Genomic DNA, 17,234 nt, shown 5'->3' with positions numbered 1-17,234 from the left:
TCTGCACTTTTTACAGTGCAGTAACACTGTTCCCATTAACAGGAGTCCTACAGGACCAGCCCTTGAGTAGAAATCTTGGGGGACTTCCCACACTTTTTTTCTAAGACTTGACCCCTGGGAGGGAAGCATTGACCGATGGGTCATGGAAAGCTAGGGGGAATAAACACCAGACCTTTACGTTCTGGGGGGAAGAATAAGACATTGTTGTACAGAGCCCATGCTGATATATGGGGTCCCCAACTTAAAGGTACACTACGGCTGATATTATGGTAATATATTCTTTGCCTGTTAGGACCTAAGGCTCTTCTTTATCAGCGATAGTATACCTACATATTGCACGGAGCGTAATTCAGTTAACAAACCATGCCAGGTTTCCTAACACAGAATAAGGTAAGCTTGTCATTATTATGTAACCCACTAATCCTATTATAACTCATCTTTACAGTGTAAGATTTTACTTCTCCACAATAGATTATAAAAGTAAATGTGTAATGATCTTCAGGTTCTGATCACTCAGTAGGGGATATAAGTGGGCCTGAGGTATATACGGCTTGTAATCTTGAACAAATTGCTGCATTTCATACTTAAAAAACACATTATATGTAACTCTGGGTAACTCGATTAATACATCTGGATATCTGTATTACATTACATAACAGTTAAAGCAGAAAATACAGGTCTAGCACAGTCAGATTCATTATTTGATGCTTTAGGACTGATTCGTTTTTTGCATTGTTATGCACTTATAGCATATCCATATACAATGCATTTGGAAAGTTTTCAAACCCTTTCCCCATCATTCTGCACTAAATACACCATAATGAGAATAAGAAAATAGAATTGAACACATTTTTGCAAACTTATTAAAAATAAAATGTTACATGGAAATAAGTATATGAACCCTTTCAGTTGGGGTGCTCTGTTAGTGCTGTGTATAATGCAGCATTTTGTATATAGAATAATGAAACAGCACTTTTGTTCTCTGCATATACATACAGTGGGGATCCAAAGTTTGGGCACCCCAGGTAAAAATTTGTATTAATGTGCATAAAGAAGCCAAGGAAAGATGGAAAAATCTCCAAAGGGCATCAAATTACAGATTAGACATTCTTAGAATATGTCAACAAAAGTAAGATTTTATTTCCATCATTTACACTTTCAAGATAACAGAAAACAAAAAAATTGCGTCTGCAAAAGTTTGGGCACCCAGCAGAGTTAATATCTTGTACTGCCCCCTTTGGCAAGTATCACAGCTTGTAAACACTTTTTGTAGCCAGCTAAGAGTCTTTCAATTCTTGTTTGAGGTATCTTTACCCATTCTTCCTTACAAAAGTCTTCCAGTTCTTTGAGATTTCTGGGCTGTCTGTCACGCACTGCTCTTTTAAGGTCTATCCATAGATTTGCAATAATGTTGAGGTCAGGAGATTGTGAGGTGTGTTTAGGATCATTATCCATTTGTAGAAGCCATCCTCTCTTTAACTTCAGCTTTTTCACAGATGACATCAAGTTAGCATCCAAAATTTGCTGAAATTTTATTGAATCCATTTTTCCTTCTACTTGTGAGATGTTCCCTGTGCCACTGGGTGCAATACAACCCCATAGCATGATTGATCCACCCCTACGCTTAACCGTTGGACAGAGGTTCTTTTCATTAAATTCTGTTCCCCTTCTTCTCCAAACGTACCTGTTATGATTCGGCTAGCTGGATGTGGATCCACTGTGTCAGCGAGGGATTGGCGTGGACCGTGTCGGTGGACCGGTTCTAGGGTTGCTACTGGTTTTCACCAGAGCCCGCCGCAAAGCGGGATGGTCTTGCTGCGGCGGTAGCAACCAGGTCGTATCCACCGGCAACGGCTCAACCTCGCTGACTGCTGAGAAGGCTTGGGACAGAAGGACTAGACAGAGGCAAGGTCAGACGTAGCAGAAGGTCGGGGCAGGCGGCAAGGTTCGTAGTCAATGAGGATAGCAGAAGATCTGGAACACAGGCTTTGGACAACACTAACGCTTTCTCTGGCACAAGGCAACATGATCCGGCAAGGAAGTGCAGGGGAAGTGAGGTAATATGGACAGGGAGCAGGTGGAAGCTAATCAGACTGATTGGGCCAGGCACCAATCACTGGTGCACTGGCCCTTTAAATCTTAGAGATCTGGCGCGCGCGCCCTAGAGAGCGGAGCCGCGCACGCCAGAACATGACAGCCGGGGACCGGGACGGGTAAGTGACTTGGGATGCGATTTGCGAGCGGGCGCGTCCCGCTATGCGAATCGCATCCCCGCCGGCAATGTCAGTGCAGCGCTCCCGGTCAGCGGGTCTGACCGGGGCGCTGCTGAGAGAGAGACGCCGCGAGCGCTCCGGGGAGGAGCAGGGACCCGGAGCGCTTGCCGTAACAGTACCTTTGCTCATTCTGGCCAAAAAGTTCAATTTTAACCTCATCGGTCCACAGAACTTGCTTCCAAAATGCATCAGACTTGTCTATATGTTTATTTGCAAAGATCAAATACTGATTTTTGTTGTGAGGACGTAGAAGAGTTTTTCTTCTGATGATTCTTCCATGAAGACCATATTTGTACAAGTATCTCTTTAGAATGGAATAGTGTACCACAATTTCAGTGTCTGCCAGATCTTTCTGGAAGGGATTATGCAGTCAAACGTGGGTTTTGAATAGTTTTTCTCACAATCCTGCGAACTGTCCTGTCTGATATTTTTCTTAGTCTTCCAGCTCTTGCTTTAACTTCCACTGTTCCTGATGACTGCCATTTCTTAATTACATTCTGAACAGGGGATATTGAAATCTGAAAACGTTTTGCTTTCTTCTTATAACCTTCTCCAGCTTTATGAGTGTCAACTATTTTCAGTTTCAGATTTCTAGACAACTGCTTAGAAGAACCCATGGTGCTGATTGTTGGGGCAAGGTCAGATGAGTCTGGGCATTTAAAACCTTTAAGATTGACATCACCTGGTCTTCCCAGATGATGACTGAGAACAATCCATGACACTGGCAGGTCTCACCTTTGCAAAGGGGGCAGTACATGCTATACATTCTGCAGGGTGCCCAAACTTTTGCAGATGCCATTTTTTTGTTTTCTGTTATTTTGAAAGTGTAAATGATGGAAATAAAATCTAACTTTTGTTGACATATTATAAGAATGTCTAATCTGTAATCTGATGCCTTTTGGAGATTTTTCCATCTTTCCTTGGCTTTTTTTATGCACATTAATACAAATTTTTACTTGGGGTGCCCAAACTTTTGATCCCCACTGTAACTGCAGTGGGAAGCTGCGTGGAGACAGACAGGGGAGTATGCTACACAAGCGTGAGAAAGAGCGTGCGGACGCGCTAATTGCATACTTCCCTGTCTGTCTCCATGCAGTTCCCCGCTGCAGTTTTGAATATGTACAGTAGAAAATAAAGAAATAAAAAGTTAAGCTGATGGTGAGTGCCATTGTTTCATAATTCTATATACAAAATGCTCTTCCAAAAGCTGGCTGCCCCACCAAATTAAGCAGGGGAAAAAGGCATTGGTAATAGAGGTGACTAAAAAGCCAATGGTCACTATGGCTGAACTCAAAAGATCCTGCTGATGCTGAAAGACAACTGCAGTACTCCACCAATCTGGGCTTTATGGGCATAAAGAAGCCTCTCCTAAAATTCACAGGAAACCCACCTGATGTTTGCAAAAAAAATAAAGCTTGCTGTGGATTATAGTTGTGCACCAGCTACAGAGCCACAGGTTGCAGAATACTGTTCTATAGTACAGTACAGCAGCTGACCCAAAACTAGAACAAATTCCAGCATGCTCTGATGTAGCCTTTGGCTCTGCAGGAGCACCAAAACTATGACTCCCTGCATGTTGCACTATAACGTATAGTGCAACATACTGGGAGTAATAATACAATTATCGAAAAAACAATACTAATAAAAGTGGACGGGGCAAGTAATTTCTGGTTTCTGGGGCAAGCACATCCAAAATGTTCTATTTCGGTGGCAAATTTTAATTTCGGTGCACCACTTACCTAAAGGGCTTTAACTGTAGAAAAAATAAAAACAACTTAATTCTCTGGTCTCATGAAAGTAAGATTTTTGCCTCAATTTGGAGAAAAACAGACAGTGCTCATCACCTGCCCAATACATCCCTACAGTGAAGCACAGTGGGGTAAAATAATGCTATAGATAACACAGGAGTGGCTTGGGGACAACTCTGTGAAGGGGTCTTATGTGGCCCAGACAGAGCCATGACCGATAGTCCCCATCCAAACTGACGGGGCTTGAGAGGGTCTGCAAAGAAAATTGAGTGAAAAGCACCAAAACCAGGTGTACAGACCTTGTGTCTTAATCTCCAAGAAAACTGGAGGCTGTAATCACTGCTAAAGGGGCTTGAACTAAGTCCTGAGTAAAGAGTCTGAATACTTATGTCATTTTAATGTTTTAGTTTATCCTTTTTAATAAATTAGTAAAGGTTTAGAACATTCTCTCCTAACTTTGTCATTATGGGGTATTGAATGCAGAATGGTGAGGTATTGAGTACAGAATGTTTTAGATTCTTATACAAGAGCACCTTACAGCAAACCTGTCGTTTGAAAAGATTTTGTATAAACCTGCATGGTTGTTACGCCGAGCACTCCGGGTCCCTGCTCCTCCCCGGAGCGCTCGCGGAGTTCTTCTCTGTGCAGCGCCCCTGTCAGACTCGCTGACCGGGAGCGCTGCACTGGTATCACCGGCGGGGATGCGATCCGCGTAGCGGGACGAGCCCGCCCGCGGGTCGCATCCCAATCTTCTCACCTGCCCTGTCCTCTTGCTGTTCCGTCCCGGCGCGCGTGCGCCGGCTCTCTTAAATTTAAAGGGCCAGTGCACCATTAATTGGTGCCTGGCCCAATCAGTACCTACACCTGCTCCATGTGTATATAAACCCACTTCCCCTTCCTGTCCTTGCCAGATCTTGTTGCCTTGTGCCCTGTGAAAGCGTTTAGTGTGTTCCCAAGCCTGTGTACCCAGACCTTCTGCTGTTGCCCCTGACCGACTCTTGCTGCCTGCCCTGACCTTCTGCTACGTCCGACCTTGCTCTTGCCTTATCCCTTGTACCGCGCCTGTCTCAGCTGTCAGCTGGGGTTGAGTCGCTATCGGGTGGAACGACCTGGGGGTTACCTGCCGCTGCAAGCCCATCCTGCTTTGCGGCGGGCTCTGGTAAAAACCAGTAACCCCTTAGACTCCGTTCCCCTGGTACGGCCCACGCCATCACCCCACTGACACAGAGGATCCACCACCAGTGTCCTCGCTGCATACCAGTCCGGATCCTGACATGCAGCGAGGACACTGGTTTTATTATATTAACCTTTAGGACAAGATGACAATGTGATTTTAGTAAGCTCACTGCTGTTTTTAGGCCCCTAAGATTCCCCATAATAATGCAGAGCCATTTCCGGTTCTTTCCATTTTAGGGGGCTGGACCAGAACTGGGCTGTCTGCCAGTAGTATAAACTGTTACGCCGAGCGCTCCGGGTTCCCGCTCCTCCCCGGAGCGCTCGCTTCACCTCCTCCGCTGCAGCGCCCCGGTCACGTCCTCTGACCCGGGGCGCTGCGATCCTGCTGCTAGCCGGGATGCGATTCGCGATGCGGGTAGCGCCCGCTCGCGATGCGCACCCCGGCTCTCCTACCTGACTCGCTCCCCGTCTGTTCTGTCCCGGCGCGCGCGGCCCCGCTCCCTAGGGCGCGCGCGCGCCGGGTCTCTGCGATTTAAAGGGCCACTGCGCCGCTGATTGGCGCAGTGGTTCCAATTAGAGTTATCACCTGTGCACTCCCTATATTACCTCACTTCCCTTGCACTCCCTTGCCGGATCTTGTTGCCTTAGTGCCAGTGAAAGCGTTCCCTGTGTGTCCCTTGCCAGTGTTTCCAGACCTTCTGCCGTTGCCCCTGACTACGATCCTTGCTGCCTGCCCCGACCTTCTGCTACGTCCGACCTTGCTTCTGCCTACTCCCTTGTACCGCGCCTATCTTCAGCAGCCAGAGAGGTGAGCCGTTGCTAGTGGATACGACCTGGTCACTACCGCCGCAGCAAGACCATCCCGCTTTGCGGCGGGCTCTGGTGAAAACCAGTAGTGGCTTAGAACCGGTCCACTAGCACGGTCCACGCCAATCCCTCTCTGGCACAGAGGGTCCACTACCTGCCAGCCGGCATCGTGACAGTAGATCCGGCCATGGATCCCGCTGAAGTTCCTCTGCCAGTTGTCGCTGACCTCACCACGGTGGTCGCCCAGCAGTCACAACAGATTGCGCAACAAGGCCAACAGCTGTCTCAACTGACCGTTATGCTACAACAGTTGCTACCACAGCTTCAGCAGTCATCTCCTCCGCCAGCTCCTGCACCTCCTCCGCAGCGAGTGGCCGCTCCTGGGATACGCTTATCCTTGCCGGATAAGTTTGATGGGGACTCTAAGTTTTGCCGTGGCTTCCTTTCCCAATGTTCCCTGCATCTGGAGATGATGTCGGACCTGTTTCCCACTGAAAGGTCTAAGGTGGCTTTCGTAGTCAGTCTTCTGTCCGGAAAAGCCCTGTCATGGGCCACACCGCTCTGGGACCGCAATGACCCCGTCACTGCCTCAGTACACTCCTTCTTCTCGGAAATCCGAAGTGTCTTTGAGGAACCTGCCCGAGCCTCTTCTGCTGAGACTGCCCTGTTGAACCTGGTCCAGGGTAATTCTTCCGTTGGCGAGTATGCCGTACAATTCCGTACACTTGCTTCAGAATTGTCCTGGAATAATGAGGCCCTCTGCGCGACCTTCAAAAAAGGCCTATCCAGCAACATTAAAGATGTTCTGGCCGCACGAGAAATTCCTGCTAATCTACATGAACTTATTCACCTAGCCACTCGCATTGACATGCGTTTTTCTGAAAGGCGTCAGGAACTCCGCCAAGGTATGGACTCTGTTCGCACGAGGCGTTTCGTCTCCTCGGCTCCTCTCTCCTCTGGTCCCCTGCAATCTGTTCCTGTGCCTCCCGCCGTGGAGGCTATGCAGGTCGACCGGTCTCGCCTGACACCTCAAGAGAGGACACGACGCCGTATGGAGAACCTCTGCCTGTACTGTGCTAGTACCGAACACTTCCTGAGGGATTGTCCTATCCGTCCTCCCCGCCTGGAAAGACGTACGCTGACTCCGCACAAAGGTGAGACAGTCCTTGATGTCTACTCTGCTTCTCCACGTCTTACTGTGCCTGTGCGGATGTCTGCTTCTGCCTTCTCCTTCTCTACAGTGGCCTTCTTGGACTCTGGTTCTGCAGGAAATTTTATTTTGGCCTCTCTCGTCAACAGGTTCAACATCCCAGTGACCAGTCTCGCCAGACCCCTCTACATCAATTGTGTAAATAATGAAAGATTGGACTGTACCATACGTTTCCGCACGGAGCCCCTTCTTATGAGCATCGGATCTCATCATGAGAGGATTGAACTTTTGGTCCTCCCCAATTGCACCTCGGAGATTCTCCTTGGACTTCCCTGGCTTCAACTTCATTCCCCAACCCTGGATTGGTCCACTGGGGAGATCAAGAGTTGGGGGTCCTCTTGTTCCAAGAACTGTCTAAAACCGCTTCCCAGTAACCCTTGCCGTAACTCTGTGGTTCCTCCAGTAACCGGTCTCCCCAAGGCCTATATGGACTTCGCGGATGTTTTCTGCAAAAAACAAGCTGAGACTCTACCTCCTCACAGGCCTTATGATTGCCCTATCGACCTCCTCCCGGGTACTACTCCACCCCGGGGCAGAATTTATCCTCTCTCTGCCCCAGAGACTCTTGCCATGTCCGAATACGTCCAGGAGAATCTAAAAAGGGGCTTTATCCGTAAATCCTCCTCTCCTGCCGGAGCCGGATTTTTCTTTGTCTCCAAAAAAGATGGCTCCCTACGTCCTTACATTGACTACCGCGGTCTTAATAAAATCACGGTTAAGAACCGCTACCCCTTACCCCTCATCTCTGAACTCTTTGATCGCCTCCAAGGTGCCCACATCTTCACTAAATTGGACTTAAGAGGCGCCTATAACCTCATCCGCATCAGAGAGGGGGACGAGTGGAAAACGGCATTTAACACCAGAGATGGACACTTTGAGTATCTGGTCATGCCCTTTGGACTGTGCAATGCCCCTGCCGTCTTCCAAGACTTTGTCAATGAAATTTTTCGTGATCTATTATACTCCTGTGTTGTGGTATATCTGGACGATATCCTAATTTTTTCTGCCAATCTAGAGGAACACCGCCGGCATGTCCGTATGGTTCTTCAGAGACTTCGTGACAACCAACTCTATGCCAAAATTGAGAAATGTCTGTTTGAATGCCAATCTCTTCCTTTTCTAGGATATTTGGTCTCTGGCCAGGGACTACAGATGGATCCAGACAAACTCTCTGCCGTCTTAAATTGGCCACGCCCCTCCGGACTCCGTGCTATCCAACGCTTTTTGGGGTTCGCCAATTATTACAGGCAATTTATTCCACATTTTTCTACCATTGTGGCTCCTATCGTGGCTTTAACCAAGAAAAATGCTGATCCCAAGTCCTGGCCTCCTCAAGCAGAAGACTCCTTTAAACAACTCAAGTCTGCCTTTTCTTCGGCTCCCGTGCTCTCCAGACCTGACCCTTCCAAACCCTTCCTATTGGAGGTTGATGCCTCCTCAGTAGGAGCTGGAGCTGTTCTTCTACAAAAAAATCCTTCCGGGCATGCTGTCACTTGTGGTTTTTTCTCTAGGACCTTCTCTCCAGCGGAGAGGAACTACTCCATCGGGGATCGAGAACTTCTAGCCATTAAATTAGCACTTGAGGAATGGAGGCATCTGCTGGAGGGATCAAGATTTCCTGTTATTATCTACACCGACCACAAGAACCTCTCCTACCTCCAGTCGGCCCAACGGCTGAATCCTCGCCAGGCCCGGTGGTCTCTGTTCTTTGCCCGATTTAATTTTGAGATTCACTTTCGTCCTGCCGATAAGAACATTAGAGCCGATGCTCTCTCTCGTTCCTCGGATGCCTCAGAAGTTGATCTCCCTCCGCAACACATCATTCCACCTGACTGCCTGATCTCCACTTCTCCTGCCTCCATCAGACAGACTCCTCCAGGAAAGACCTTTGTTTCTCCACGCCAACGCCTCGGAATCCTCAAATGGGGTCACTCCTCCCATCTCGCAGGTCATGCGGGCATCAAGAAATCTGTGCAACTCATCTCCCGCTTCTATTGGTGGCCAACTCTGGAGACGGATGTTGGGGACTTTGTGCGAGCCTGCACTATCTGTGCCCGGGATAAGACTCCTCGCCAGAAGCCCGCTGGTTTTCTTCATCCTCTGCCTGTCCCCGAACAGCCTTGGTCTCTGATTGGTATGGATTTTATTACTGATTTACCCCCTTCCCGTGGCAACACCGTTATTTGGGTGGTCGTTGATCGATTCTCCAAAATGGCACATTTCATTCCTCTTCCTGGTCTTCCTTCTGCGCCTCAGTTGGCTAAACAATTTTTTGTACACATTTTTCGTCTTCACGGGTTGCCTACGCAGATTGTCTCGGATAGAGGGGTCCAATTCGTGTCTAAATTCTGGAGAGCTCTCTGTAAACAACTCAAGATTAAATTAAATTTTTCCTCTGCATATCATCCCCAGTCCAATGGACAAGTAGAAAGAATTAACCAGATCCTGGGTGATTATTTGCGACATTTTGTTTCCTCCCGCCAGGATGACTGGGCAGATCTCCTTCCATGGGCCGAATTCTCGTATAACTTCAGGGTCTCTGAATCTTCCTCCAAATCCCCATTTTTCGTGGTGTACGGCCGTCACCCTCTTCCCCCCCTCCCTACCCCCTTGCCCTCTGGTCTGCCCGCTGTGGATGAAATTTCTCGTGACCTTTCCATTATATGGAGAGAGACCCAAAATTCTCTCTTACAGGCTTCTTCACGCATGAAGAGGTTCGCGGATAAGAAAAGAAGAGCTCCCCCCGTTTTTTCCCCTGGAGACAAGGTATGGCTCTCCGCTAAATATGTCCGCTTCCGTGTCCCTAGCTACAAGTTGGGACCACGCTATCTTGGTCCTTTCAAAATTCTGTGTCAAATTAATCCTGTCTCTTATAAACTTCTTCTTCCTCCTTCTCTTCGTATCCCTAATGCCTTTCACGTCTCTCTTCTCAAACCACTCATCCTCAACCGTTTTTCTCCCAAATCTGTTCCTCCCACTCCTGTTTCCGGCTCCTCGGACGTCTTCTCGGTCAAGGAGATTTTGGCTGCCAAAAAGGTCAGAGGAAAAAATTTTTTTTTAGTAGACTGGGAGGGTTGTGGTCCTGAAGAGAGATCCTGGGAACCTGAGGACAACATCCTTGACAAAAGTCTGCTCCTCAGGTTCTCAGGCTCCAAGAAGAGGGGGAGACCCAAGGGGGGGGGTACTGTTACGCCGAGCGCTCCGGGTTCCCGCTCCTCCCCGGAGCGCTCGCTTCACCTCCTCCGCTGCAGCGCCCCGGTCACGTCCTCTGACCCGGGGCGCTGCGATCCTGCTGCTAGCCGGGATGCGATTCGCGATGCGGGTAGCGCCCGCTCGCGATGCGCACCCCGGCTCTCCTACCTGACTCGCTCCCCGTCTGTTCTGTCCCGGCGCGCGCGGCCCCGCTCCCTAGGGCGCGCGCGCGCCGGGTCTCTGCGATTTAAAGGGCCACTGCGCCGCTGATTGGCGCAGTGGTTCCAATTAGAGTTATCACCTGTGCACTCCCTATATTACCTCACTTCCCTTGCACTCCCTTGCCGGATCTTGTTGCCTTAGTGCCAGTGAAAGCGTTCCCTGTGTGTCCCTTGCCAGTGTTTCCAGACCTTCTGCCGTTGCCCCTGACTACGATCCTTGCTGCCTGCCCCGACCTTCTGCTACGTCCGACCTTGCTTCTGCCTACTCCCTTGTACCGCGCCTATCTTCAGCAGCCAGAGAGGTGAGCCGTTGCTAGTGGATACGACCTGGTCACTACCGCCGCAGCAAGACCATCCCGCTTTGCGGCGGGCTCTGGTGAAAACCAGTAGTGGCTTAGAACCGGTCCACTAGCACGGTCCACGCCAATCCCTCTCTGGCACAGAGGGTCCACTACCTGCCAGCCGGCATCGTGACATAAACACAGTTATTTCCATTATGCTAGATGTCTGGCCAATGACAGGACAGTAAATATTTCTTACTGCTATGCCAAGACATGTTGCTGATCAAAGTGCTCTAAAAAGAACAGGCTGAAACTGTGCTGCAGTCTGATTTACATTACAGTACTATAGGTGACATGTGGAGGGAGAAGTGGTTACTAAGGGATTGGCTTCGCAAGGTTCTATAGAAACAGAATGGAAAAAACAGCAGCATGGGGGGGGGTTACACTAAACACTGAACTGCTGCGAGGAAGTCTTGTATTCACTAAAAAGAAAAGAGGTGCTCTTCTTGACAACCAATTAAATGACTATAAAAACAGAATAGGAACTGTCATAATGGGCATAGCTTTTTAAGCCCAGTGACTGCACTGTGCAGGTACAAACAACATGCCAAGGAGGGCATCTACTTCATCCAAGGAAAGAAGGTTTCACCATAATCACTGACAAAGATCCTTTACTGTAAGAGCAGTGGGCTTTCTTGAAAAATATTACAAGTTAGGAGAATGTCGATCTAGGGATTTATTTAGCATCAGGAAGGCATTTTTTGCCTAAAATGTGCCAATTCGCACCTGCATTCCCTACTTCTGCATTAACACAACACAGTAGGGCTATAGGTTGAACCTGATGGAATTTTGAATTTCTTTTTTGCCTCATCAGCTTGGTAGCTATATAACTATATGGCATAGTGGTCAATTTTTATAGACAAAAATGTGCTTTCTGCCTCTTTCAGACACAAAGCATAGTAGTAAGACACCACTGAGAATAAGAAAAGTATCAAGATTTTCGTAATTGTTCCCTGGTAAACTCCAATACCTGATCTGCCTCGCTGGCACGTGCCCCATGCATTTAATTAGGCAGAATGTGTGGCATCTGCTCATGTTTGTCCTTATTTCTATATGAGATTAAACAAACTTAGTGAGTTAAACTGTTTATTAAATGCAAAGGTAAGTAAGCCCCCACGGGATGTACAGAAGAGGCGGCACATGTCAATAATTGGCCAAGTGTATTTGTGTTCAGATATAAATTATTACTAGATTTCTAATTCACTTCCTTGGTGAAGATTTAAAAATAAACAGTAGATATTGACAGACAGGTAAGAAGAGGGACGAAAGACAGACAGATAGATTGATGGTACTGTATGTCACTTGCATTATGATATATTATACACATTCTTCTGACCTTGCTGTCAACCATATTGATTAAGAATAGTCCTTTATATTCTTCATTCATCAACATCTTGTGATTATTCTGCTAGTTCAAGACCATACACTGCTTTGCCCACAATATTCTATTACAGCTCATCAAAACAGAGGAGGGCTAAAGCACTGTGCCAAACAAGAAGCCCTTTTTTCATATTAAGACATGTGTAGGTAATAATAGAATACATTAAACAGAAGATCCCCTTTATTATCCATATATATATATATATATATATATATATACATACATACAGGGTGGGCCATTTATATGGATACACCTTAATAAAATGGGAATGGTTGGTGATATTAACTTCCTGTTTGTGGCACATTAGTATATGTGAGGGGGGAAACTTTTCAAGATGGGTGGTGACCATGGCGGCCATTTTGAAGTCAGCCATTTTGAATCCAACTTTTGTTTTTTCAATAGGAAGAGGGTCATGTGACACATCAAACTTATTGGCAATTTCACAAGAAAAACAATGATGTGCTTGATTTTAACGTAACTTTATTCTTTCATTAGTTATTTACAAGTTTATGACCACTTATAAAATGTGTTCAATGTGCTGCCCACAAGGCCACTGGATAAACCTCACGGCCACTGGCTATGCAAAATTGCTACATGATGATGTGTTTCCCTCTTTATGCAATGAAGCTGGCACGTTCCCTGAGTTTTTCCAGCAAGATGGTGCACCACCACATTATGGGTGCCAGGTCCGAGCATTCCTAGATGAACAGTTTCCTGGAAAGTGGATTGGTCGGCGTGGGCCAGTTGAATGGCCCCCATGGTCTCCCGATCTGACCCCCTTAGACTTTTATCTTTGGGGTCATCTGAAGGCAATTGTCTATGCTGTGAAGATACGAGATGTGCAGCACCTGAAACTACGGATACTGGAAGCCTGTGCTATCATTTCTCCTGCGGTGTTGCTATCAGTGTGTGAAGAGTGGGAGAAGAGGGTTGCATTGACAATCCAACACTTATACATTTTATAAGTGGTCAGAAACTTGTAAATAACTCATGAAAGAATAAAGTTACGTTAAAACCAAGGACATCATTGTTTTTCTTGTGAAATTCCCAGTAAATTTGATGTGTCACATGACCCTCTTCCTATTGAAAAAACAAAAGTTGGATTCAAAATGTCCGACTTCAAAATGTCCGCCATGGTCACCACCCATCTTGAAAAGTTTCCCCCCTCACATATACTAATGTGCCACAAACAGGAAGTTAATATCACCAACCATTCCCATTTTATTAAGGTGTATCCATATGAATGGCCCTCCCTGTATATAAGCCCTGGGTTGGGCTTATATGTGTGCTAGGATATAAATTTAACCTATAATCAGAAATGTTAATTTATAATCAGATTTACAGACTATGCAGAGATTAAGGAATGACGGTTTAACCTATCTACTGCTGATCACAGACTATAGTACTATGAATACATGGAGGCAGATTGACTAATACTGTATAATTTAAAGACAGTGTAAACGTAGACCACACAGTCTAAGAGCACGTCTCGTTTCTAAAGGGTCTATTCACACAGCAGAATTTCACTTGCACAATTCCGCCTCAAATTAAAGCTCATAGGCTTCTATGGGATTCCACAAACCCATTCGCACTTCTGAATTTCCGCTTGTGGAATTCTGCAAGCGGTAATTCTGCTGTGTGAATAGACCCTTACAGTGGTGCAAGCTGTCTGGTAAACCTAGTGCATCTTTGCCTGTATAGTCTACATTTGGACCAACTACTAGCTGATTTAGGTAACACTTAAAATTGTTGGAAACATTTTGGCTTGCAAAGTTCCATTCAAGCCACACTTTCCACTAAGCCACTGCCACTTGTTAATTGAGGCACAAAAGTGTCTAAAAATGTCTAAATGTGGCGTTAGCCATGGACACCTGTTTTTGATGCATTTGCAATAGTAAATCTGCCGCTTATATTTTGTAGATATTCCAGTATCAAAAGACTCTCATTAACATTACCTTTCCCAGTGGCTGCAGACATTGGGATCCTCTGGATTTAGCAAAACAGCAGTTCCTAGCACCAGACACAGGATGAACACCTTGACAGTCCACCTCACAGCCGCAAAAAGCTTCATTCTGACACCTGGAAGGTAAAGAAGTCATCAAAATGGTGGCCACCGATGAAAGCTCTGACTTTACACCTAAAAAGGACTTTTATTGCAGATCGTCTAGAAATGTTATGAAAGAACAAGAAGATTATGGGTGGTTGTCTATTGTCAAGGTCAACCTTTTTGTTTTATACTCATATATTGAAATATTAAAAGGAACATTCCAGCATTTTTTTTCTTCAGCCTTTGAGCCCATGATGCCGAGGTTTAATACTGTGTAATATGCTTCTATTACCTTCATGGGCTGATTTGTCCTGTTTTCATGAATGGGACCCACAACATAACTAGTACATTTCTTACACCCTGCAATCCACCCACTGCAGCATAGCCACACCCCTTGGAGACCATGTGACTTATGACATATTGTCTCTCACTCATTTATACCTTTATCTTAGTATAGATACATGTGTATCCCAGGCAGTATAACATTCACTGGGGGATATTTATCAAAGTTGTCTATGTCCCGCATCAATATAGACCAAACTACAGCGGGTTAGGCCGGTCTATTGTGCGCCTAATTTATCAAATGGCGCGCGGCTCTTGATAAATTCTGCGCACGGACTTCGGGATCTATGGTTTAAACCTGCTCCAGCATGGTCTGACATTTCGGCGTACTTTCAGCCGATGCGACTTGTCGCGGAAAAGTCGCTTTTGGTAAATTCAGCACCAATGCATTTCCATCTAAAATAGACTAGAATGCATCATGTTCTAAAAATCCTCTACAGCAAAAGTCGCAGAAAAGTCGCACATATTTAGACTGCGACTTTCTGTGCGACAAATTTAGACAGGAAAAACCAGTCTAAATCCTTTGATAAATCTCCCCCATTTACTCTAAATTTATCAACCATGGGGGAGATTTATCAAAATCTGTGCAGAGGAAGAGTGGTGCAGTTGCCCATAGCAACCAATCAGATTGCTTCTTTCATTTTCCACAGGCCTCTAAAGAGGCCTGTGGAAAATGAAAGAAGCAATCTGATTGGTTGCTATGGGCAACTTCACCACTCTTCCTCTGCACAGGTTTTGATAAATCTCCCCCCATATCTCCTGGAGGTTTGTTCCAAGTATCTACTACTCTGTCAGTAAAATAATATTTTCGCACATTGCTTCAACCTCTGAAATTCCTATAATTGCACTCCCAAGGTTTGTAATAAAGGAAGATGGATTTGCAAAAAAATATACAGTTTTGCAAGGTAAAGGTAAAAGTGGTGTTAGAATGTACTTGCAGAAAATGTCTGACATGTCAGCGAGACTTGTTAAAAGTTTTAATCAGTATTGATTCGGCTGCAGGTATCGTAGTATACCGAACCATTGAAAGACTCCAACACTCTATTTGTGTCTCTAAAGAGAGCTAAGCAAAGCCGATCACAGCCAAAATGGGCACAGAAATTATTTATGGGGGTACTTTTTTCTTTTTTAAGTCAACTGGTGCCAGAAAGTTAAACAGATTTGTAAATTACTTATATTAAAAAATCTTAATCCTTTCAGTACTTATTAGCAGCTGAATACTACAGAGGAAATTATTTTCTTTTCGGAACACAGCGCTCTCTTCCGACATCATGACCACAGTGCTCTCTGCTGACATCTCTGTCCATTTTAAGAACTGTCCAGAGTAGGAGAAAATCCCGATAGCAAACATATGCTGCTCTGGACAGTTCCTAAAATAGACAGAGATGTCAGCAGAGAGCACTGTGGTCATGATGTCAGCAGAGAGCTCTGTGTTTCAAAAAGAAAAGAATTTACTCTGTAGTATTCAGCAGCTAATAAGTACTGGAAGGATTAAGATTTTTTTAATAGAAGTAATTTACAAATCAACCTACAGAACCAAAAGGGACTTGGTTATATATCCATATACTATAATCAGTGATTACTATTACTTATCAATAAATAGTTACCATCTGTGTTTATATTTTTTGCAAATAATTCCAAGCTTCGTAGCACAATAAGCTACAAGCTGACTTGTATGGGCATCCACTTGGCAAATGGGGATCAACGTATTTAAGTATAAAATATATATATATATATATATATATATATATATATATATATATAAATATAAATGGACCATACAAAAAATATTGGGAAAAACTGTTCCAGGTAAAATCCCCTTAAAAGACATGAGTGCACTTCCTCTGTCTGGGGAGAAAAGGTTTAGTCTCCAGGGGTCTCCTTAATTCATGGAACAATCTACCTCAGGAACTGGTCACAGCAGGAACAGTTGTAGTCTTCAAAACAGGGTTTGATACATTCTTAGAACAAAATAACATGAATGTGTATGTATAAATATAGAATGACACCCCCCTCTCCTTTATCTCTTTTGTGGTGGCCCAGTACAGGAGGTGTTACCCCGTACCCTTGCTGCCCTGTCCGCCAGCCTCCCTTCAGTGTCCCCTGAGACCCTTGTACTTGTTTCCCCCTTGTGTATATGTTTTGCTATGTATTATAGTATATAATGTGTTATTGCTTTAAGAAATGTACCATGTGATTGTTACCCAGGAGGTACCAGTGACCATGTGATCCCAGGGGTGACCTATGGGCTCCCTGCTAGTTTCCCCCATATAAGCCTCTGCTCGCTCTCTTGGAGCTTAGAGCTCTTGTTGCTGAGGTCCAGTGCAGTCAAGTCGAGTCTAGGTGTGTGTTCAGAGTCATTGGAGGCGTCAAGTCAAGTCTGCAGCCACAGTCAATTGCAAGTGGGCTACAGTCATAGCTTTGTCAGTTGTCAGTTAACTCAGTCCCTGTCAGCAACTGTCAAGTCAGCGTGGCCTGCATTAAAATTGTCCAGTC

General features: G+C 45.7%; 1 protein-coding gene and 1 long non-coding RNA gene across 12 annotated transcripts in view; one reads left to right on the top strand and one right to left on the bottom strand.

The window, feature by feature from the left end:
- The window catches only part of MEGF11 (multiple EGF like domains 11), a 581,277-nt gene that overhangs the window by 450,903 nt on the left and 113,140 nt on the right, over positions 1-17,234 (bottom strand). For 9 of the 11 annotated variants that reach the window (XM_056571698.1, XM_056571686.1, XM_056571690.1 and 6 more), the window contains one exon: positions 14,305-14,428. In XM_056571698.1, the coding sequence (XP_056427673.1) occupies positions 14,305-14,420 (116 nt within the window). In that variant the 5' untranslated portion in view covers positions 14,421-14,428. Of the gene's footprint in view, positions 1-14,304; positions 14,429-14,688; positions 14,708-16,641; positions 16,663-17,234 lie in introns of those variants that run through there. The other 2 variants (XM_056571692.1, XM_056571691.1) reach the window with 2 other exon arrangements.
- The window catches only part of LOC130368282 (uncharacterized), an 80,548-nt gene continuing 78,818 nt past the window's right edge, over positions 15,505-17,234 (top strand). The window contains exon 1 of the long non-coding RNA XR_008892400.1: positions 15,505-15,643. This is a non-coding gene — a long non-coding RNA (uncharacterized LOC130368282). The remainder of the gene's footprint in view (positions 15,644-17,234) is intronic.

Source organism: Hyla sarda, chromosome 4 (assembly GCF_029499605.1).
Source record: "Hyla sarda isolate aHylSar1 chromosome 4, aHylSar1.hap1, whole genome shotgun sequence".
Classification (NCBI taxonomy): Eukaryota; Metazoa; Chordata; class Amphibia; order Anura; family Hylidae; genus Hyla; species Hyla sarda.
The sequence above is the reverse complement of the archived record's forward strand: the minus strand, read 5'-3'. Positions and strand labels throughout refer to the sequence as shown.